The sequence below is a fragment of the Nothoprocta perdicaria genome, unplaced genomic scaffold, assembly GCF_003342845.1.
Source record: "Nothoprocta perdicaria isolate Ctin4 unplaced genomic scaffold, notPer1 scaffold_157, whole genome shotgun sequence".
In the NCBI taxonomy this organism is placed as follows: Eukaryota; Metazoa; Chordata; class Aves; order Tinamiformes; family Tinamidae; genus Nothoprocta; species Nothoprocta perdicaria.
In genome coordinates this window covers 415,185-440,272 of record NW_020454727.1, presented here as the reverse complement: position 1 = coordinate 440,272, position 25,088 = coordinate 415,185, and the positions used below count along the sequence as shown (strand labels likewise).

Genomic DNA, 25,088 nt, shown 5'->3' with positions numbered 1-25,088 from the left:
GAATACGCAAGCAATGTGATAGCTGTGTCCTCTACCCGGTTTGCATGTATGTGTTTAGGGCAAAAAACTGCCCATTTTTCCCTGTTTGAACTGTTGTGCCTTGGCATGCAGTTCATGGTTTTCCATGAGTCATTCCAGCGGTCACAGTACCCTGTATTTTAACACACGTGTCCCTATAAAAGCTCACCGAACTCTTCTGGGATTGCTCAGCAAACCACCGGGTCTGGCTATGGACCCATGGAAGCAGAGCACCCATCTCGTGTCCTCAAAGGCAAGAACGCGACGGATAAGCATTCTTCCCAAAGGAAAAYTTGGGTGGGAATGGGGGAAAATTAGAGCTGAGACGCAGATGACAACTCTATGCAACCTACGGAACTGGAATGAGGCAGGAAAAACGTGTTTTCTACCTCAATGTGCACCTGTCTTGTGGCGGGTGAGGGAATAGCTCTTTTGAAATGGTTTATAAAGGGCACGAAGGGGAAAAGAAAAGAGAACACAAGCAAAAATAAAGAGAAAAATCAGTGCCTCGCCAGAGCAAAGGTATCACACRGCCAACACATGCAAGAAATAGAGAGGACTTTTCAAAAAAAACCTTAAAAATCCAACACAATGTGAACTCACATCGAGCGCAGGTGATACTACTTTCCGCCAGGATTCACTCTTACCCTTGGCACAACTATTGARCACAGTTTTTCATGTTGATTAAAGTATTCTTGAAAAAAAAAAATAATAGTAATTTCAGCTTTTTTTTCTTTCACCAGAACTTTGAAATTATAAGAGCCATGATCTAATTTCCATTTCTGTATCCGTCTCTGTATAGAGAATACATACATACAGACAAATTTTAATATATAGAATACGAATAAGAATATTCTACATATTCATTGTATATACACATTTTATGTACAGTAGAAGTAATTATATACTAGACATAGTATGTGGACATATATAGTATATACACACACTATTATTACATTATACAATATGATATATATATATACACACATACAGACAATATGAATCTTATAATATACACTGTATATGTATTGCGTATACTCACATTTTATATATCTTGCATTGTACAGATTTATCTGCCCACATAGCAACAGACCTGTTTGTGCTTTAAATTTCACTGTTCTGGAGGAAGAATAAGATCAACATCTTAAAATAAAGTCTCAGAAGAGCAAGAATAGGTATTATACAAAACACTAAGTTACATGCATAAGGGAAGAATGGTGTCAAACTTTTTTTTTTCCTGGAAAATATGATGGGGAGAAATCACAGCTCTACTACAGTGTCTAAAATTTGGAATCTAAAGTGTCTCGGTAAACCTAGGATTACTAATGCTAATACACCGTGCACAGAGGACATGTGCTGCACTTGTTAATTTGCCGGACCTTCTTCTGTTCCTGTCCAAGCAAATATAGAGAATGTGCCCATGAGGAAAGAGGAAAGTAAGTAATTAGTTCTAACGCTATGTGGAATGCTAAATTAATTCACATTTCTGGCTCCCTGCTGAACACACCAACTCACTGCCTCAGAAATTACACTATTTCAGAGAACTGACAAGCACTAAGTCCTGTCATGGGGCAGGAAACATGAATTCAGGTATTGAAATTATCCACCTGTCCCCCTGGAGCTGCATCAGCCAAACAGCAGCCCAAAAGTCGCTTTCCTTTCTAAAATGGTTTTGCATATAACAGTTATATTAAAGCTGAGGAGAAACCACAAAGATTCAGACCCAAAGGAAAATGAAGACTCTTACMCAATTTTGAAAATCGCTCTTTCATAGCAAAAGGCTTTGCTTAAGTTAGCTCGACACAGGCCTAATTTGCTTTCAGGGACCTGGAGTCCYGTAGACCCCGGAAGAGAACTTGTTGACACTTTTGAACTCAGGTTTGATAATTTTGTCTAACAGATTTTAGAGTTTTGTCAAACCCATTGCTGCCTGCGTGAAAGGGTGGTATCTGTGTGCAYGTACGCAGTGCACAGACACAGACACGTACTCACTGATAGATCTGCTCTCAAAAGCTGGAAACAACACATGTTATTTTTTAGCTGCATTTCAGAATAGAAAACTGCTAATTAGATTAAAACTATTTAATCTGATCCTTGGCTCCATGTATGGAAAGCCTCCAGAGTAAGGCAATTGGAACAGGATGGAAACTTTTCATGGCATAAACAGGCACTATCACTGTAGCATGAGAAATAAAAATAAGGAAGCAAGGGCATAAGAAATGTGAATGCAATAGAGACGATGAGTACCACATTTAAAAAAAAAAAAAAAAGAAAAAAAAGAAAATTTTCCAAGAACAGGGTTGCACCAGTAAGAACACAGTGTTAAATACCCAGTTGGTATTCCTACAGGACCAAGGATAGGAAAGCAGATATACATTAAAGACAGATGGAAAATTTTGTGCTAGGTGTCTACTCTATTTAGATGTAGGAGTCCAAGGCAAAGACAACTGAAGTGTTAGAATTCCTGCAAGTACCAAAAAAGGCATTTTTAGTAAGCAATTCAGTAGGTAATTCACAAATTTATCATAAGGACTTGTTTTAGATATGACACATAAAACATTCTGCATCATCTTTACCAAGGGAATATGTAGAGTTCTACAGGAACAGCATTTAAAATCTCTTCCTATTTGGACCTAATACTGCAACCTGCCTTTTAAAGCCAATCCAGTCTACCAGTATAGCTTATGCATGAACATGTATTTGGCAAATGAAATCTGTTTCAAATTGGCCATATTTCAGCTATTTTTGATTTGTATCCCCATAATATAAGACCAGTGGAATTAAAGAAACAGAGGTAGACAGTCTCACACAGTCAGTTGGATAACACAAATATGATCTAGTTTCTGGGGCTTGAAGTAAAAGAGGGTAAAATAAAACACAGCAATGAGTATAGCTTAAACTTGCAAAGTTTTGAATTGTTTGATCTTGCATCACAGTCCTGTAATCGTATTTGCTTATGAGACAAAGCATGATTTTACCTAATGATTTAATTGCCAAAGTCATCACTTGTCCAATTTACTATAACCGGATTAACTCCCTCTTTTACAACATCACATATGATTATTAAAACTCAATGCAAATAAAAGTTGATATAAGAACTACTCCTTATTTGTAGAGGCTTCAAAGTATTTYATAGAGTTCCCAGCGTTCATATTCATCATAAATTGTCAGATTCTTCCACAAGAGATGCAACTCTTTATTAAAAAGGGAGCACCTAATAATGAATTTATGCTGAAGATTTTGACATAGATGGATTTGTATTCATTAGCCTACTATGACTAATTCAATTGATGTGATAAGTGAAAGCTAACTCTATAAATATTGTCTTTTTATGATATTTTCTTTTAATTGCATACTGCAGGCTCAAAAAACAATGGAATTTAGGTAATAAAAAGTTAGATTCATAAGCTGCAGTTTACTATATGCAACATGGTCTTCAAAATAAAGAAACTTGGCTTCCAGTATCTTAGGATCATATGTTAAACTTCTTACAAGCAGTAAATTTTACCTAAAACGTATAATACATCTTATACAGTGTTTCCTGTATATTACACATTTGAAAAGCCACACAGAGCCCAGCTTGACATAACCAGCCAGTCTTGCTTAGAGTTGAGGGTGACTAGAATTATTCTCACAATACAAACCAAGAATTTAGTATTTTTATAAAAGCCGGGTTTAAAGGTTTCACTTGGAAGGGTAGAGGCAAAGAACTCCTATTTAGGAGCTTGGCATATCAGCCTTACTGAGTGCAATAGCCAACTCAAGGTCTTCTTGTTCTTGTCTCCGCAACCGAGCTAGTCTTTCTTGCTCTGTTTTTTCACTCTCACGCTTTGCCCACGCCAGCTGCTGCTCTTCATTTCCAAACTAAAAAACGAAAACGGGAAACAATTAATAAACACATTTACAGCAAAAAAAAAAAAAAAGGGGGGGGGGAAAAAAAGCCAGAAAAGTTATATGGAAGACACAATAAATCTAATGCATTAAATACACAAATTGAGTACACCAAGCTGCATCAGGCTGGAATTGAATACAAATTTGCTTGTGGTTTTCTCCACTTCATCCTTTCATTTATTTCCTTAAATCTGTCTTCCTCCCACCACAGGGACCAGCCCTGCTGCCTGTTCCTGCCTCCGTGTCTCAGCAGGCTACGAAAAAGGATGGAGGACTGAGGCCAAACAAGAACCCCACAGCCAGAAAGTTTGCTGGTGGTTTGGGAGCACAGCAACCTCCATCCACTCTTCAGAATCCCGAATTTGCTGGCTTTTAGCTGGTAAAACGAAAAGCTATTTACTCTTGTGCAACTACGCTGCAAAGAGTTTTATGTAATATTTCCTGTTAGTGATGAGAGGTTTTACTAATGAATCTGGAGACTGACAATTTGGGGGATGTTTCATCACCCACTCAAAAGGAATTTTAAAAAAAAAAAAAGTCTTTCTGTAACTGTCCATAAAATACATGCAGAGTTTTTCCAGTAAGAAACAATGCAAGATAATCCAATTTACTTTAGCAAAAAACACTAAGGAGGCATAACACATTTTAATATTCAGCTCATAAGCCTGCTTGAGCTTTCTAAAGCTTTCCTGCTTGAGCATTTAAGTACACAGCAGCAATCAAATCCGCAAAACTGTTCSAAAATTATCTTCCAGTATTTAGCACTGAAGAATGAAAAAATTGGCTTTCTTGAGGTCTTTGCATAAAACGTTATGAAAGTATTTTAGAAATAATACTAATTTAAATCTAAAATAAAATGTGGTACCATCTAAATTTAACATCATCCTCTCACCAAATGCTAACAGGAGTGTTTGCAGAGCAAATATTTGTATTATATCCCACGTCTAAAATTGCTTTGTACAACCTCCTTTTTTGAATGTTGAGGATTTTTTTTTGTTTGTATTTAAGGAAAAAATACATTAAACTTATAGTTTTGAGTTTCAGCTGAATGCGTGTTGCAAATATTGGTCTCTGGTCGACAATGCAGTAATTTTGCACACAGCAAAGGATGCCACTGCACTAGCTGACAGGGCCATGCCTTCCCAGGCAAGCTTGCAATATTGTAGTGAATATTAAACACAACTTTAAATAGTAGCCCTGCTGCTGGCTGGGTGTGAATTGTACAAAGACCTCCATTCTTGCCTTCTCCACTCTGCGCTGTATCTCTAATTCCTATTTTCAAATAAATAAATCTATTTGTATTTCTTTAAAGCCGAGGCCAACTCTCATTCGCTGTAGTTAAATTATGCTTTATCTGTGCTCTTCCAGATGCTCACAATTGCTCTGTTAATATTTAAAAAAGCAAGGGTTATGATGCAAGAAAGGGGATTACTTTTAAAATTACTTTTCTCCAAACAATACCTCTGCTGTCATTGCCATAAAAATCTAGACGAGGACTTCTGCATTCAGTGCTTTCAAAATACAATGAAGGTACCACACATTGCAAGAAATTTTACTTTTAAAATGAAGAAATCCTACTGTCGTTACTCCTTTAAATAATTTCAGTGGACAGCTGGCAGACAATACTTAAAAGCTCACTAAGGTTCTCAAAACATGATTTTTTCAAGACACGGGGAAGGCAGACTCAAGTGTAGGACTTCTCCATTTATTCCAAGAATTCAAAAGGAAGATCCTGTAGCTGTGATGGAGAACAACAGTTACTATTTTCAGAAATATAATAAGGTTTAGGTAATCCTTTTGGGGCATCTTTTTTTTTTTTTTTTTTTTTTTTAAATGTGGAAAAAACATTTACTTATATAGCTTACGTCTGAGGGTAAATCTTCCAAAGCTTAGGGGAGTCCAGCTTATGATTTGTTTATGTTATACAAGTTATATTTTTGTGGTTAAAGGTCTGAGAAGAAAAAAAGGAAAAAAGAAAAAGAGAAGTGATTCATAGGAAACCAAATCTGGACGTGCCTTCTTACAGAGGCTTAGTATAAAGCRAAATTTTCAGGAGAACAACTCTGGCCTTCAAATAGTAAAATACAGAACAATTCATTGTGGCCCCTGATCCTTGTGCAGATTACCTATAAAAAGTTAATGTAACTGAAATACAAGTAATTTAAAAGAACAGTTTTTTTGGCATATGCCTAGGTTCAAGAAAGTTACCCAAACAGCAGGTAAAGACAATAGAATATTGTCAGGAGAGGACATAATATTCTTCTGGATTACGACTTCACGCAGGAGAATTAATCATCACCAAGTATGGTAAGGTAATTGTGTTATATGCAATCAAAAAATAAATACTGATCAAGGAAACAAAATCTCTTTCTTTTCAATCAACTTCAGTTAACACTTTTTTTTTTATCCTCTTGGGACAGTATAAAGCAATTTGCAAAACCAATTTTAAGAATGTTACTGGATGAAGTGCCACCTAATAGTAATTAAACAAACTRTAAGTGGCTACCACCCAGATCTCATTTTTCCCTGCTTTTTCTTATCTTTTCAAGTTAATCTGACCTCCTGAAACTTGATGGCAGGAAAAATTAAACACTAGGGCACCCACTGGGACACGGGAAGGAGATGTTGATTAATCATTTGATACAATCACTCAGTTTAAATCACACTCTTAAGAAATGCAGTCTGTAAATAGGATAACAATAGTTGGGTAACAGCCATTCCATTCCATTAGTTTGCTTTCATTCAAAGAAGAAATTAGGTGTTGTTCAAGAAATTTCAGATAAAGCAAGCTTTGTGTCTTATTTTTATTAAGAATGTCACCATTTTGTATACATTCACAGAATTTAACTGTGCACTAAATTCAACAGGCTAGTACTAACTGTGGTAAAGCATACATAATACCTTGAACTTCATCATAGATAAATTAAAGAACTGAGGCCAGCTACAAATATGCACAGATGACCTCAACTAACAATATGAAATAGGGAAATGATACACACTTACTACTAACTTATAATTGAAGGGGGGGTAGAACATTAAAAAATAAGAAACCTGAAAGATTCGTCTTTCAGAACTCCAATTGCTGAACACTGAATTGTGCCCATCAGAGTAAATAACAGAGCAAATTGGCAATTTTTCTGTATGGCAATGTGACAGAACAAAAACACATGAAAGGAGGGAGAAGCCTCAGGCTATGGATGGAACAGTTTTCTACCTATTCATGGAAGTAATAAGAACCACACTACTACTACAACTACATTTACAATAATTTCCAGTTCAATCAAGTACCTGCCAACACTAAAAACAAAGCCAAACCTTTGGAAATTCTGATATGTTTTCATGAAAGGGCACTTGGCTTTGCTTTCCAACCTTCCGATACCATCTCGTGGAGTGCAATGTGGGCATTTCGCTATTGGTTCTACAAAACAGCTTTGTACGCTTTGTCTAACAAGGGCTTCTCTACATTTTCAATAATGGGAACAAAATTCAACAGCTAAATTTCCAATCTCTGTCTTGTGTATGTATCCTTATGATCACATTCCATTGTATACAGACAACATTGTGACAGGATTGTCAGAACTTTGTTTTTTCCCCCACAAACAATTACAGATATTTTATGGAATCTTTTTCCATTAAGGATTTACTTCTCAGGGTGTGGTGAAATTGCTATATAAATGTCTTCAACAATTATTTTTGAAGAAACTTTACATCATTGACTCCCCCAAATCAGTTACAAAATAGCCTCCATGCAACAAAAACATACACAGATTCTGCTACAAAGAATTTGTGAGTAAAGGCACACTGCACTAAAATAATTTAAAAGCAAGTAAACCCTTTAAAATTTAGTATGAAACTCAAAACTTTTTTTTTTATTGAAAGAATGCCTTTTTTTATTACAGAAATATTAATACAAAAACAACAAGGACAGTATGAAGGTACTAAAGAGACAGAAGCCAGTGAACAGTAGGTTTGCAGTTAAAACAAAAACCCAATAGATTGCTGCAAGCAGAGCAGAAAGTGGTTTGCTCAGAGACAATGAACTTAACTTACAGAGCTGAAGTCTGCAAACCCCAAGGAAGAGTCTTTAGAAGTTTTACTTGAAGAGGAGGGAGCAAATGGATCTTTTCCACTAAATGGGTCCCCAAACCCCTTTTTACTTTGAAACGGGTCACTGCTGTCAGCCCCAAATGGCTGGAATGGATCATGGGGCTTGGGAAAATCTGAAGACCCAAGGTGGCTTACAGGAGTACTTTTACCTGGAAAGTTTAGGAGAAAAACAAAAGGAGAAAAAGAAAAGTTACTTACCATGGACAATGTAAATCCYTTAAATAGGAAAGAAATGGTACTGATACATTTTAGTATCATTCATCCTTCCTAGGGCAGTTTAAAATTTAACTTAATATGACAGCACTCATCACTCAATGCAAACCATCTCAAACAGATATTTTCCCTACATGAATTTATTGTGTTATATACATTACAGTATTAATACCACCAAGATTTTGTATGATAAACCTCAATATAATGACATCTGGTTGGAAGAAGTTGACAGGTATGCTTTTACTTCATATTCCTGCATTAGAGACAACTCAGTCAGGGATTGTGTGAAATTGAAAATACTTAGAAACATATATCACTCAGGTAAGTAATTAATCACATTAAATAGGATTGAACAGCAATGTGCTCATGTGTACAGTAGGCACATGCTCTRTTTTTTTCCTGGGACTTGTTTGTCCTTCTGCCACAACACTACATACATATCACTGGAAAATAAAATCAAGAAGCCACTTTGTTTTGGGAGCTTATTGTGCAACCCAGCTTTTGCAGGTGACTGCTTAYGCTGCGCAGGTACAACTCCACCATGGAGCTGAAAATCCAAATACTTTGGAGCGTGTATTTAGTATGCCCAAGACAGAGTCTGGTGCCTTTTAACGAAGGCATTTTCTGACAGTGGTAGATGCTCATGAACATTACAAGTTGCAAAAATTAAACAGCATTTGCACAAATCTGCAGAAATACTCATTTGTTTGATGAGGAGAAGTTCMAGGTTTACCCTCTAAACAGCGGCCTGCTGGCACTTACCGCTCAGCCTCGTGTCTGCCTCTCCTAGCCCAGAGACCAGCAAGATGGTTCAGCCTTGTGTCTGTCTCTCCTAACCCAGAGACCAGCAAGACGTCCGTGTGTCCCGCGGGCCACGTCCGGACACACAGCCCTGGGCCTCCAGCGGGCTCAGCCCAGGCCAGCAGCACCAGCTTGCAGACCACTGTGGCTACCACGGCCACGTGGCTACTGCTGTGGCTACCGTGGCCACGGCCCTCGGCTCCGGACAGGCACCCATGTATGAGGTAGATTAAGGAATCATGCAGCCTCTCCTCTCATAAGCACTAACATCAGCCCTTCACCCAGGAGGGCACGTCTGAGATCTAACGTTTGCCAAATAAACCAATTACAAATGAAAGCACCAGCTTGCCATTTCTCACTTTTTCAGTGTATGATTTCTCTCAACTTCCAGACCCTTATATAAACCTATAGTTCAGGCAGATGTGAACTACTAATACYGACAAAAATGGGAGAAGAGAGCAAGAGATACAGGTTTCTCTGTCAACCTCTGGTAGGAGTTGCTGAACACTGATAGAAATTGTAGGATATTACATGCAGATACCCATCCTACTGAGCTGTTCAGGGCAGAACACTGTATGCTAGACAGGGGGAAGCTGTTCTTGCACTTACAATCAGGTCTCGGATGGAACATGGTGAGCACTTTTAGGCCCTGTGTTTCAGGACAGAGGCGAAGCAGGTTAAGCAAGGAGAACAAGCTGAGACAAAGAGGTGCACAACACAACACACATGGAGGAGGAAATACAATTAGGCTCATTTATTCCTGAGAATACTGATGGGAGACATCACCATCATCTTGCAGGCAAATCTTCCATACTCCAATGTGTCCACAGATCAGGGACTCGGACTTTACCAAGGGAGGCTGTTAAAGCTTTCAAAACTCAAGAATATTCAAAACTGCCTCAAGAATTCATTGGATCCCACTGTAATTTCCAAGAACAGGTTAGACAAATCATTTTAAAGAAATCATACAGGTTGAGCCACCTCAAAACTGGAAGACAGATCTCCTTGCAGTTCGCTTCAGGATTATTTTCCATGGTTCAGTGTGCCCCATCCTGACTGARCGATGCCATATGGACGCATGGATGCCCACACTGGAAATTGCACGGGGGATTTCTAAAGACAGGCAGGCCAGACCATCAATTTGTCCTTCATGCAAGGAAATGACAAAATACACAGGAAAGGGCAGCATTTGCTCCCCCCACAAGCACTGACCCTCCTTCATGCTCAGGCAGTTTCCAACTGCCTTTGCTATCACCAAAGAGGCCRCACTTTGCTCTCTAAAATCACATCATTGCTTTTACCTCCCTYGCATCCCTGTGCCCTGCAGATCCTGCCTTCTGTCACACCTATGCAAAAGTAACGAACTACGCAAACCTGGCGAATAACTCAACAATTTTTACATGATTCTCCAGATAAAAGAGCAAACGACAGTGACTAATCACTTTCTCCGACGACCTTTTCCCACAATGAAATGCAGTTTTCAGTAACTTTAAATTGAGTCACAAATCAAGTAGTTGTATTTCTAATTTCAGGTCAAGGCAGAGTAAAGTCCTCTACATTTTTTCCTTCTACTGTCAGATACTAGCAAGCAAATTCTCTCTACTATATTTCACCCTGCATTGTTTCAAAGCAAAYCTGACTGAAAGGAAAAATTGTTCCGTTTTTTGTTGCTCTTTTCTTAGGTTAAAATTTCAGTTGCTGAAACCACCCTGTGGAATTGGTGACTGTTAATAAGAACACAGGTTTTGAAACGCATTTGCTCAGCAAAACTGTTKTTTTCTAGGTGGCCCGTTTGCTGTTTTTGCACGAAGCCCCTAGCGGTTTTGGAGCAGACACGAGCACTGAGGTTTCTCCTGCTTCATCTTCAGAACAGATCACAAAAGATGGGCTTTAGCATGCAAACACTCAATTAAAGTGGCATTCAGAACATGAAATGGAAGATCTCAGCCTTAATTTGCTTATTTTGAAGAAACACTGAAAAAGGGCAACCTTTACAACAGCATGGGTTATTTTTTGCAAAGCAATTTCAAGGGCAGTACCCAAAAGGGCTAAGTCAATCCTAGGAATGACAGAGTCCTCAGCAAGTCCTCTTTACAACCCTTCATACATTAATTATAGCTTATCTAGCTATAATATCTATCTCATCCTGCCACACTCTGCAAGCACAGTTTTGAAACCAGGCAGAAGTCTGTGTATGATTAGTGAGATATTCAAATTTACTAATTTATTGGCCATAAATTAGTAATAACACCAAAATTCTTTTTCTTACAGTACGTCCTTGCTGACTTGCACTAATTGTACATTCCCCCAACAAAGTAAGCGTACGTTGAACGTTTTTATATTTCCACATATTCAAGGATGTGGGTACAGTATTTTTATAACGTAAGGTGAAAATCCCCATACCACATTAAAAAAAAGTCACCAACAAAACGATAATACTGTTAGCAGCACAATACTGCAAAAATATAGCAATAGTAGTGACTAAGATCCATTTAATCTTTTACTCACTGGAGATTAAAACTGTTATGTTTTATAATGACACAGCTCATCATTTTTAGGCACGGTAGTAAGAAAGTGCAGGTGAACAGTTGTAACCCTTACTTATTTCATTTTATCTGCTAATAGTTTCAGGGAAAAAAAATTCAGAAATAAGCAAAACAGGTCCTATTCYGAAACCACAGCAGTTTCAGCAGTTACCCAAGTGGTGCACCCAAACCACACCGAGGACTCACTTCAGCAAAAAGAGATGATGAACAAAATGGTTTACCACAGCAAATGCTGTTAACTTATAGTGAACTCCACCCATACGAAGGGCTTATCTAATTTCATACCCCACAGCAAACTTTAGGGTTCAAATCTAGAGCTCCTGCTGGCAGGCTGCAATTAGAGAAATATCTTATCGAGTTATAATACATTGACAGTGAAAAAATGAAGTGAAACACATACAGTTTTTACTAGATTCCACGTTTCAAAGACGATCCTTTCTCCTCAGAATTATATCTCTCTGTATTATGAGAAACAGCATGCTTTCACGTATTTAAAGACTGTATCATAATGATGCCTGTTCACAAATAGGGTAGAGTTAGGATGACACAATTTTAAACTTTCACTGAACAAGTAGTTCTTTCAAGGAAATCTCCTGAAGTAAAACAACGAACAAACAAAAACAACCCAAAAATTTACAAGGTCAGTCTCTYACTGGTCATGATAAGGAGTGGTAGCATGAGTGAAGGCCATAGCTGGGATTATATTTAAAGATTTAATCCCAGGATTCCTACCTCTCCCATCTCGTATCTGCTAGAGGAAGTGTTAACCTAGAAAACTTTGAGGACTGTGCAATACGTGAGATGCCTCCCAGCAAATCTCTGTCTTGGCACTTCACCAGATTTATGCATCATTCCTAACCTCCTCAGCATGCYTTTTACTACGATGTTAAATTACCCAGCTTTTCCACAGATGCAGAATAAGACTGTGAACTTTAAGAGCTCACAGGAAAAAAACATAACCAGTTTTCAAAGTGTGCTTGAAAGCTAGTTAAACTAAAAACAATCCTCTGCACTCAAAAGGCATGTCCTCAATTTTTCCTACTCAGAAAGAACTAAAGTCTGCTTTTGCTTAATATTTGCACTCTCATCTTTAGCTAGCTGTTATGCCCGAGAACTTCAGCTTGAGAGAAGGGCTCTGCAAACTTCTGAAAACARGAGGTTGGACGAGAAATCGTTGCCTTCAGATCAACAACCTGTTCTGAAACAGATTCTCAACAGCTTGTTTCATCAATTAGTACTGAAATATCTTCGGTGTGCGAGAGGAGCACAAACAACAGCATCAAAGCGTGAATGGAATTTTTAGTTTGTGGCTGGGGCAGGTGCTCCACCTATGAGTCATTTATCCTACACAACAAGGGATGCCTGTACTCTACTGCAACTGCCAGGTCTTCTACAAGTCATGAGCATTAAAAAAAACAAAGAAAAACAAAACCAGAACGTTTCCCTGAGGATGAGGAGGAAATCAAGGCAAGTGAGCAGCATGCTGCCCGTGTACAGCCATGGGCACCACAGCAGCTCCAAGGAAGCCAACGTAGCCATGCAGAAGCAAACACTTCTGTGAAGAAAGGAGGCATGATGACAACAGCCTATTCTATATTCGCCTTGAGACCACCAAAACATGCATCCACATGACTTGAATATGCACAAAGACACTAAATTGCGAGATAATTCATTTTCGTTTCTTTAGTTAAACTGACTGCTTCATATAATCCTCTCAGTCATAGCTCCTGATTAAATGTACCTACAACGGCTGCTTTCTTAAAATTATCTCACTAAACACATCCTGCAAAGTGCTATGCAGATACATATCCTGAGGACATTTTACATGGCGCAGGTCAAAAACAATGGGTTTGAACGCTTYGGAGATTCATAAAGCATGACTTTCATTTGAGAAATGTCGCACAACATAGAGCATTCAGGCTTGGTTTTGCAAGCTTTTTAACCAAGGCACTGAACAAACTGTGAAGTCTCCATTTCCGCTTAATTAAGATATCGAGGACACAGCATGGGCACACTAACCCCAAGAACATCGGTATGTGAAACTGCAGAAGCAGTGAGGACTCAAGCTTCTCCTTCTCTGACAAGTGTCAAAGTCTGCTCCCAGGGCTCCTCCACTCCTTGACAGACGAAAAAGCAAATCAAAATGGGCAAAGCATACAATGGCTTAGATTTAGAGAAGTGACATGTATGAAAAGAACTACATGAGTGACAAGGGAGGAGGAAGCATCAAAAATAAAGGAAGAGACAGCAGAGCGAGGCTGCACAAACACCAGCTTTGTGCGAGCCACTTGCCTGCTTGTCCGACTCGTGCCAGCCCAGCAGTGGTGGTTCACAGCAGCAGGCATCAGCTTTGGCACAGCAGGACTAACAGGACACCCAAAACGGTGCAGGGGTCCMAAAGACATCCCCCAGGCTGACTCTCAAAAGCTTCTAGCTAGACAATCCCAGTGCAGGAAGCCTGGCATGTGTGTGCATGCTCCGTGGACCTTATCCAGGCATCCATTCACTAAAGGATCCGCTTGCTAAAGGGCCACTTGTGTAAGTGACACTGTGATGAAAGAGCCAAGTCAGGCTGACTTTGCTAAGATCAGCAGGGGCCTTTATTAGCTTGGGAAGAGCAAAGTGTTACCAACAGTTTGGCAATTTGTGCTTTGATAAAAAACACAGCAACCCAACACACTGGTTTGTTCTATTTCCGTTTTCTCTTTTTTTTTCTCCAATCAAGAGTATCGCTGCTACTATCACTCAGATTAAATGCTGTGCAAACCTTTCTGCTGGCACTGATGTCTGTATAAACCAGGCATGTCTGAATGATTAAAATCAGGCGTCCTAATTTAAGGCTGTCATCTTTTTGCAATACTGCGGCACTTCAAAAATACTACCAATCACAATTAAAATGTGAGAACAGAATCAAACACCAAAGGGAGGTGTTAACCGCTAACTTCTGAAATGCCAATTAATAAACTGAATTTGCAAAATAGATCAGAGCCATAAATAAATGGATCAAAACATAAAGTGAGAGGTTTTTGATAATCTCACTGCATCAGTTGTTTAAATACAAAATGCAATGAAGCTACCAATTTAGAATAACAACTCTGCAATATCATCATAGCAGCTAAGTAAATCTAGTAATTCCTTTTTGCAATGGATGAAGTATTCCAAATAATATGTAATTTTTCTGTTACTCATGAATGTATCAGCATTCAAAATGATAACACATGTGGGAAAGTACATTATCATGACAAAGTCCATTATTAATGCAATTCCTCTTACCCCTATCATTCTTCAATAAACAATATATTTAATAAAAATTATAAAATTTACACAGATTTTTTAAAAATCTAGTGATAAAAAAGTCCTTATTAAGCAATCATTGCAAGAAGAAAGCACACTACATTTTAAAAGCACATTTTCTTCTCGCATTTTATATTCTTTCGCATTTATATTCTTTCAAGGTTAAAAAGGTCAAAACCACTATAAGCGAGCAATAAAAATTTAGAAGAGGTTGAAGGTTACACACTGGTTAGTGGTGAAGGTTCTTCCACTAATATCACTGGTTAGCAGCCCTGCTATAACCGCAATGTGGAATGCATGGTGCTGCACTTAAAGGAAGTGGGTAAGGGTGGGGCAAATGCACTAGGTCCCACGATCAAAGCACTAGAGCATTGAATTTTACTTATAACCCAATCACTGACACCCACACAGCAGCTTCCTGTACTTTAAAAAAAAAAAGAAGAGAAAAAAAGAAAAAAAAATCTGTTTCTCTCTTTTTGCAATCAACAACTTTTACCTAGAAACTAGTTAGCGGTGAACTCTGACTGATTTCAATCTGCAGCTCATGGCAGAAAACATGATTGTTAATCTGTGAGAACCTACAAAGACCATTTTAACCGACAGGTTTCAGTGCATCAGCTCTTTCTATCTTTTTGTATTCTTAATTACACAGAAGTTCCCTAAAACCCCCCAAACTTGTATGAAAAAAAAAAAAAAAAAAGTGACCAGAAGTTCAGGATTGCTAAAACACTACAGAGAATGCTTTATGACAGAAAATTAAGTGTTTTTACAAATCTACAAGACCAGAGCTGTATTTTAGAACATTTTTAGAAAATAATACAGATTTAAATCCCTTTCTCAACATACAAGGTAATTGTACCTTGTGAAAGGCAACTATTACTTCTGTTAATACAGGCAATAACATTGTCTTGTTTTCCACTTAACAGAGAAGACAAATACATAACTTGCTATGCAAAGCACAGACCTGCTTGTATCTTTTTTTTGCCCCTTTTGTGCTTTTGAGCATTATTAAAAATACAGTATTGATAAATATAGGAAACCTTTCACTTCCCCCAGAAGAAACCTTCAAGTTCTTCGGTACCACCTGCTGAACACCAAATAACTTCAAAGTCCCAGGGGAACTGAACTCAACCTTGGGCATTAGGAACTTAATTAATAAATATATTCCTGAAGAGGGAAAAAAAAACAAAACAAAACAATGCAGAGTAGCTAAAGAATAACCAAGATATGTTCAGGCTTTGATGCTTAAATTCATACTAGCTACTTGTGCAACTCCTTTTTCTTAACATTTTCTGCTGCTGCTCACTGATTTTTTTAAACCTCCTTCAATTTTACTTCAAGATTCTGCACTTTGCTTTTTCCATATAGTGATTTAAAGTAGAACACTTCATCAGAAACACAAACGTAGGTGATGTTTCTTGAACCCAGTAAGAACAAGTTTAAAACTGAGAAAGATGTAAAGCCTTTGGTTCAAAAAGAGAAAAAAAAGAAAAAGGAGGAACGTGATTTACAGAAGAAAAATATAAGCCTGAGATTTAGCCTAAGATACAACTTCAAGGAAATAATCTCACAGTTGTCATTCCACTCAAGATTATACTTTTAGAGAGGGAAAGATATGGATCTCAAGGGTTTCTAATCCATGCCACACGACGAGTGTAGCTATCCTCACCAGATAGTAATAACCACAGACAGCTGTGAACAGAAGTTCCTCCTGATGGAGACATCAGATTGTAGCTGCCACCAAAATTTCAAAACAACAAACATTAGCTTAAAAAAAAATCTGTTTCTTTACAAGCAACCAGCAATAAGCAGGTCAGGAATTATAAAGTTCCACTAAGCACTATCTGAAAATTGCCTCCAGAGCCTTTTCATGGGAGCAGCCAACCTGATCTGGACATCTCACTTAGGTTTGCAGGTTCATCTGAAGGTCTTTTGATTCAATCTCCACCAAACAGCAACCAAAGGCAATGTCTGAAGTGCTTCAGGAAGAAGTGAGACTGGAYGTGCAGCTCTTTTATGGGGACAAAACAGACAGAGGGGCAAGAAGGGACCTGGGGCACATGTTGTCCATGTCTGGATGAGCCAGGACACCTGCAGTGTCCCGAGGGATCACACGATGCTTGCATGTCCCACAGCTCCTAATGAGGGCTGACTCCTGAAGCACCAAACCAGGAGAGGTCCCCTAAAAGCAGCTACTTTGGGAAAACAGTCAGGTTTTAAATTTATCTCTGTAAAAATTTTAACTAATGTTTTCTATTTGATTGCAGAGGGTTTGGCAACTAAAGCTTTTTTCTTTTACTAGATTTCTATTGTACCCGAGTAATAAAACTCAAGATAAGCCACATAAGGACTTCTCAATATYAAAATGCTCCATCTCCCCAACAAACAAATTCCCCAAAGAATTACACTAAAAGGCATATTAACTAGGGATAGAAAGGCAAACTGCAGATTTTTCTGGTAATAGCTGGCATTTATTTGTTTTTCAGCAAGATCTTTATCTCATACTTGTTTTTTTTAATTAAACAGACCACTGAGAAAGGTAAGAAACAACGGAAGTTTCTTTTCTGGTGTTTGTTTTTTGAGCAGTGCTCCCATTTCGAAGCACGCTTGTATCTCTCGCTAGCATCGCCGTGTATTACTATGTAATTTCTCATGCTTTAAGTAACCACTGAAGATCGCTTTAGTGTGGAAGGAAGGGAGGAGTATAGCTGCATAAGCACATGAGGCTCATTTGCTTTTAAAAAAACCTGCTTTGTTTCCTCCTTAGTCTATTTTATCATAACAACATTTGCTTCTGGTAGAGCAGCAGAGCCTTAAGAATATGGAGTCTCTCACTCAGATGGACAAGTACACATTTAAACAAATTTCTGAAAAGTCTAGCAAAAAAATGAGTGCACACAGTGAAATTCTAAATGACTAAAGCTAAATGTTCTCCAAAATTCATCACTATGTACAAAAGAAGGAATGAAAGGAGACATAAAACCAAATCCCCCATATACCCAGTCTATCTTGTGGCATGTATCCCCATTTTTTGCTGCTAGCATTGCACTGCATTTGCTAGAAATTATCATGTTTTGAGCAAGAAACAGAAAGAAACCACATGAAAGTAGCAATACAGGTATATTTAGTATTTGTTTGACTCATCCAACCTGACAGATCCTCTTTAAACATTGAATTATTTTATGCAGATTTTACCTAAAAAGATGGTTACTTAAACACTCCCTGACTTCTCAAGGACAAATAAGATTACCTTCCACTGTTGCATTTCTGCTTCTACTCACTTGTGTCCTAWTAGTTGATATTATTTGTCAAGTTACATAATATATCTACTCTAAATTACTAAAGGCTGTCGAGTATCTCAATAATGGAAAATATTTCCAAAAGGYAGGCACAGAACTGACTGCTTTGAGAACCTTCTTGCAATCCTAGACCATTTTCTCACTTTCTGGTCAGTTTTCATCAACATCCACCTACACAGAACCTCATCAATAAATTTCAAGGTTTGAAATCTTACTGAGATCCTCAGGAAATGCCTGCAATAGAAAGCGCTTTTCATGTTGCCCAAGGAGCTCTAGCATAACTGGTTTGCAAAACAAGATTAACAATATCTGTTATAAACAGGATGGGTGCAGGGTGCATGTTTTGCTCCAAAACGCAAGAACAGCAAGATAGACGATCCACATTTACAGACAGAGAAGCTTTGATAATGAATCTGTTTCTTTGTATTATGCTTGCTAACGTTGTCAGTGGATAGCAAAAAAATCTAGATATTGACCCACACAACTCCTGGACAAAATTATGTGCCTATTTGTAGAATCCACCTCTCTCTCTTTCTCTCTCTCTTTTTTTGTTTTTTCTTTTGAGAGCTAGCTAAACGTTCACCACTAACGTTAAACGAACTACACCACAGTTGTTAAAAGCAGACTTGAAACCAACATCTCTAAAGTGGCTTCAGCCCTTGAAACAGTTTCACTGGTATCTGACTGAATGTTTTGAGAATCAACTCTTCAGAGGGCAGAAGAAACCCTGAAGGCAACTCCCTGTTAAAAACATCTAATTTTCAATTCAGGAGACTGATACATCTTCAAGAATCTCTAAACGTGTTGGATGTGAAGCAGAAACAAACTATGTATTCTTTCTGAATACGTTTTTGATTTAATTAACACTGCAATGCATCCATGCAAGAACTATCACAGGGCAGGTCCATCTAGCCCTGAACTCTGTTCATGTTGGTGTCTAGCAGCAGATGTCTACAGCAAAAACATCAAAACAAGGCAAGGATGTGGCACTCTTCACATTACCTTTCAGACCTTCAGCAACTGACACTCCAGGGACTTTCTGAACCAGAAAGAGAACTCTGGCCTTTGATAGCCCCCGATAACGCTTTCTTCTAAGATCTTTTTTTTTAAAGCCTGTTTGAATTTGTCAGTTGTCATATTTTCTGGCAAATAAACACTAAGTTTAGCATACAGTATAAAATAAAAGTACCCTTTTTTGCTTACTTTGAAGCTGCCATTACTACTCTCACTTGATGCCTACTTGGAAGGGCCAGAATAATCGAACCCCATTTTTCCCAGCTGCAAGTGATTTTTACAGATCTGTCAACAACTGTCCTTAATCTTTTTTTYCCCCCCCAGGCTAAAGAGTTCCAGTCTGTTTTATTAGTAAATTATGTTATTTAGTGATAATCTCAGACTTTCCTCCACTGTTGAAATATAAAATGATGGAAGACTGACAGCTTGTCCTCACTTCCATATAGTAAACTTAGGAGAAAGTGGCTATTAAAAAACGAAAACCTTCTTACCACTGGGTGGCTTGGGCCGTGGAGGGACATTTTTCTTCGGTGGTAATGCTGGTGTGTCTGATTTACTTTTGAAAGGGTCATCTGAGAATCCCATTCCTCCAAAAGAGGAGGTGAAGGGATCTGATGCTGATGACTACAAGAGAAAAAAAGAAAAGGAATAAGCACACTGTGGTTTCACTTAAGCTACAAGGCAAAGCAAGCAAAAGTATTAACTCAAAAAAAAMCAGACAAATATTTACAGAATTATGTCAGTGATGTGACAGGCTAACACCCACCGATAGAGGTGCCAGAATCTTGCTAATATTCAGAAATATTTATGCTCTTAATTCATGTATGTACTTCTAGAGCTTCTACTCCTAGATAAAAGTTGATGAGGAAAACAATACTATTTTTTAATTTTTGGCAATGAATGATCATACTACAATCTAGACTTCATTTTATGATAATCAGAACTGTGAAACAAAAGCAGCAATTAGGAAAACATCACGGACTGTGCAATGGACAGATTTTTTTTTCTACATTCTTCTCAAATTACACATGCCTACATGTCTTCTTTTTCTAAAAGTCCATGGAAAATTCCAAATATATCTTTTAACCTGCTTTTCTATATTCAACTGGCTCTCCAGAGCAAAGAGTTCTCCTAATGTTTAAAAAAAGGCAAAAAAGATATGCAATACAGMGTAATTAATTATCGTGACATAAAAGAATAACGTAAAGCTCAAGCTCCACGTCAGACTTTTGATAAAACTTCTAGTTRAAGCAAAAAATACCAATATTGGTGAAAACTACTGCCACCTAGTGGAGAGGAAAAAATAAATAACAGTAAGAAAAAAACAGAAAATACTGCAGAGAGACTGAAGAGCTGAAGTGCTATTATAATCTATCTTCTAGATAACATTTTCCTGTGGTTCCCTGTACTAAGGGAAAAGTTTAAGAATAAGTCAGGATACCATTAAAGATATAATACCAAGAAGCRGACTTTATAATTTAGGGGAAGGCTGGAAACTGAAACATGTCACACAACTACTTATGATAAATAAAAACCAGAAGTTATTTGCTTTCCTCCTCTGACATTTGAAAATGTGTATAGAAAGGTGATTCTCTCCCTCCTGAATCTACCCGTTTTGTTAAGACTTAATAAAACTTAAAAGATCTGCTGGACTCAAGATAAAGAGAAAGTGAATAAAATAGTCATATTACACCCTTAAAAAAGTTTTAATTTTTTTGAATAGTTGTTTTCCTTGTAACCTTTACCTTTGACATTTGACTGAAGTCTGCAAATCCCTCACTGCTACTGAAAGCACCACTTCCAAATGGGTCTAGTGTTCCAAATGGATCTGAAATAGATGCGAAAAAAACATTTAAAATAAAATCTACCAATTATGAAGAACCACCTATTGCAAATAAAGAGCAACAAAGAGCAGATGATTGAAAAAAATATCTGTATTTTGCCCTGGCATGCCAATTTAAGACAGAATTCTGCAAAACAATATTTTTTTCCACCATTTGCTTGGAGGGAAAAAGCCTGTGGAGTATRTGGGATTTACTCTTCATAATCAGTTAAGATCACAGTGAGGCTATTTTCCTACTATTTTACAATATTTGTTTTTATTCTGAATTTCGATAATTGATTCTTCTTTCATAAAGGGATACCCACTCAATTCATCTTCAGCATAAGATTTATTCRTCTTACCTGGGCCTTTTGAGGAAATACTGGAAGATGTAAAAGGATCACTGCTTTCAAAAGGGTCAGGCTAAAAAATATGGAGAGAGATCTAGTTATTGTTCTGGTTGCATTATGTACTTGTCTTCTTATGATTATCAAAATCATTCCCTTCAGAACAAATTAAATCCCTTCTTAGTGATCTATTTTAACTTTCACATAAGGAAAGTGCTGTCAGTAGAAATTATGTTATGTGCATATTTTAAAATTACTGACCTTTGAGGGTAAAGCAGGGGGTTTTGTGAATGGGTCTGAGGTAAACGGGTCACTCTTTCCTTGTTTTTTGAAGAAATCCTCAGGGGCAGAAGTACGAAATGGATCACTTTCCTTAAATGGATCACCTCCAAATGGATCTGGAAGGAATATTAAAAGGTAAATGATACTTTATAAGTAAATCAAGGTAAATAATACTTTATAAGTAAAGCAACAGAAAATGTGCATAAGGAACCATTCTACATTTGACTTTATTCTCACTGAAGTATTTCCTCTTGAATAAATAGTCATGATAAATTACTAAATATCTCTTTAAACTAGCTTGCAGCAAGTATATGCTTACATTAAGTAAATGACAAAGCTATGGACTTCACCTAATAAAGTTAGATGTGTTATCACTGAACGTATTGATTCTGAACACATACACTGTCACATTATTGAATTCCCTAATGCAAATCAAAAATCTGAAGCCACAGAAATGTTGAAATGCATCTTTGTGTTTGGCTACAAACTGTGGATCTCAACCATCCTGGCATCAGAAAAGTTATTACCTGCTGGAGCAGGTGGCTGTTCTGCAAAAGGATCATGCTGGAAGGGGTCACCTATGCAGAACAGAAAAAAAATGTTTGTTTTATCCCCTATTTTATCAAGATAATAAAAGTTTGTGAAAGTATCATTTACTGAAAAACTGGCCTTCAAGGTCTTGGTCACTTACTGCCTTTGAAGGGGTCTGCTCCTTTAAACGGATCAGATTTGAAAGGATCTTCTGAGTGAAACGGATCTGTATGGAGTTCCTGCGTGTTATTGGTAAACATCAAGGCTTTATTCTTAAATGGATCATCCTAGAAAATAAAAGAGGAAAAAACCCTACAACAACCTTCCACAATTAAAATACTCAATTACCCATTCAGCAGAAATCCTACAGTATCTAGTTCCTGTTTAGTGATCTTAAAAATGTCTTCCYAAAAATCTTTCTAAATAAGTGGCTTCTAAGCAGAAGTTCAATCCATAGCAGAAAGAAATAGCTGAGGAGTTTGTAGAGACCACAGTGAAAGATTAAACTTTCCTTGCACTAACATATTTGGTTCTCAAATATGGGAGTTCGGGGGAAAGGGAAATAACACCACCATCAAAAAAAAATCTCTTCCTATTGTTTTTAAGAGATCAGCTTCAGGTGAGAAAATTCTTTGAAAGGGAGGGACGTACAACCTCCTTTTAGAGACTCTAAGTACAAGAACTTGCCACTGAGAAGTCATAACCAAGTTGTTTCTTGTCAACTCATCCACACAAGCTCAGCTCCAAGCAGTGATTTCACACTACAAAGCCCTATGTGGCAATATCACGATGTGGCAGGAAGAGCGGCACGTTCGGTCACAGCCCTTTCCCAACACTTTGATGACACCGAGTGTATCGGTGGAGACCAAGCTACAGCTTTGCCAAATTTCAAAACAAGCTGGGGTGCATAAGCAGCAAACTAAAGCCATGGAACTTGATCATGTTCAGCTGGTGGCATCTCTATCATTCATCTCTTTTGAGCCTCTTCCCTCAAATTGATTCTCTCCACCTGTGCCTATGGCTCCTCTGCAACAGAGCTCCAGTTAAAACTAAAGCCTTCCAACTCTAATGTAAAAAATATTTAATACCAATCACCTTACTGATACTGCTGCCTGGTTGAGGAAGACAAAGGATTTCTGTCCTCCCTTTATAGGGCATACAAGAAGTTTCATTARTGTTTCTCAAAACAGAGAGAACAAAGAAAAAGAGGAAGGAGGAATTAAGAAACAGGAAAAGGACACAAAGCTTTAAAGTTTCCTATAAACATACACTGGAGTTTTCTTCCAGTAAGTGAGAGTTACGTTTTATATGCAAGAGAAACATCCTGGAAATTAAACATAATACTAGCCATGCAAGTACAAAAACTAAGCGCTCAAGTGAGTTTTCAGACCATCTCTCAATAACAGTGTTACTGTTCTTAGTTTACACTCTTTTAAATAACATTACCTCTCTTTCTTTTGCCTATATAATTACAATTTGCTTACATATCTATTGCTAAAAGTTACCCAGGCAAATCCTTTGTAGCACAAACTCTAACCAAAAACCTAAAATCATTYTCAGAATCACTAAAATCTTTGCCTAGCTTGGCACCAGAGGCTGTTATACTGCAGGGATCATGATACTTGCTAATGTCCACTAAACAAGCATCTTAATAATTTCTGWTGAGTTACAAACCCAACTATTGCAAAATACACCAAAAAACAGTGTAAAATTTTTACCATAGCTCCATAATTGCTTCTTTCCGGCTGTGCCAGGCCTTCATTTATGTCTGCTAAATTTGTCAGGCTACCACCGTGAATCCCATTGAGGGCTTCATTGTATTGTTCTATACTCTTATTGACTTCTTGATGACTCTCTTGAAGTTGTGAAAGTTTACTTCTTGCCTAAGCAGAGAAAAAAGTTTGGTATGTTACTCTTTCAATAACTGTCACTCTCATAAATCAGATTTTTCCTGACTCAAATTGGCAATTTATTTAGTAAGCACCAAAGAGGTTAATTTTAGTACCAATATTTTTCTGTCCTCTAAAGTCATCTTTTAGCTAACGTTCACTCTTGGGCTTTTTAGAAGATCCAAAAAAGTGTACCTGATTTATTTCTTCCTGTGTTGATTTTAAAGATTTAATTATTGTTTCAAGCTGCACCTTTCCAGCCTGGATACTCTGCTCTAGCTGAGTCTCTTCTTGCTGGAGGCGATTCAGCTCTGCTTTTGCTCTGTTAAGATCATCTTCTTGCGATTTCAAATCTGATTCCTGAGATTGAATCTGCATTTTTAGTGAGGAAATCTGAAACAAAAAAAATTAAGATCATGCCAAAACCATTTATAATATTATATGAAACTATTATAAATATTCAAGCTGTAAAGCAAGCTTTCAACAGCTAAAAAAAGATAAAAATAACTTAGTTTTAAGGACTATATGTTTCTTATTATGTCAAAGAATAATATCTTTCTTATTATGTAACAGAATCCTCACTAAAAGCAGATAAAATAAAAACAATATATTATTAATATTCTAAACAACAGTTATTATTAACAGTATTAATATTCTAAATAACCACACTGATGATAAAGTTGATTAAAAAGAGCTTCTTCAGTGGTTACCTTGCAACTTTCAGAATTTGGCACCTTTTCCAGCCAAACATTTGCTAGGACTATAATACTGATTTTAACTCTGATAAAGAGCTATATTTACATATTTACTTAAAATGCTACTTATCCACTCTCTCACATGACCTTCAACACCAAATTTCTACCTGAAGATAAAATGTTAGTATGAAGGAACGTCTGGCACCTTCTGGTTCAACAGCCCCCTTTCAGTCTATGACCATTACAAAAGGTATTTAGATCAGCAAAATCTTTTCTGGGACCTCCGGAAATTGCTACGGATGGTAGAAATAAACACACCAAATCACTTTGTTTATGAAA

At 37.5% G+C, this 25,088-nt stretch overlaps 1 protein-coding gene across 2 annotated transcripts in view; it reads right to left on the bottom strand.

Moving 5' to 3' along the window:
• Positions 1–2,338: 2,338 nt before the first annotated feature.
• Positions 2,339–25,088, bottom strand: part of EPS15L1 (epidermal growth factor receptor pathway substrate 15 like 1) — a 33,502-nt gene continuing 10,752 nt past the window's right edge. For both annotated transcript variants that reach the window (XM_026035201.1, XM_026035202.1), the window contains 10 exons: positions 24,250–24,447; positions 23,884–24,048; positions 22,326–22,452; positions 22,162–22,212; positions 21,614–21,750; positions 21,368–21,428; positions 20,929–21,011; positions 19,675–19,807; positions 7,960–8,165; positions 2,339–3,882 (listed from right to left, as the gene is read on the bottom strand). In XM_026035201.1, coding sequence (XP_025890986.1) covers positions 3,736–3,882; positions 7,960–8,165; positions 19,675–19,807; positions 20,929–21,011; positions 21,368–21,428; positions 21,614–21,750; positions 22,162–22,212; positions 22,326–22,452; positions 23,884–24,048; positions 24,250–24,447 — 1,308 coding nt within the window. In that variant the 3' untranslated portion in view covers positions 2,339–3,735. The remainder of the gene's footprint in view (positions 3,883–7,959; positions 8,166–19,674; positions 19,808–20,928; positions 21,012–21,367; positions 21,429–21,613; positions 21,751–22,161; positions 22,213–22,325; positions 22,453–23,883; positions 24,049–24,249; positions 24,448–25,088) is intronic.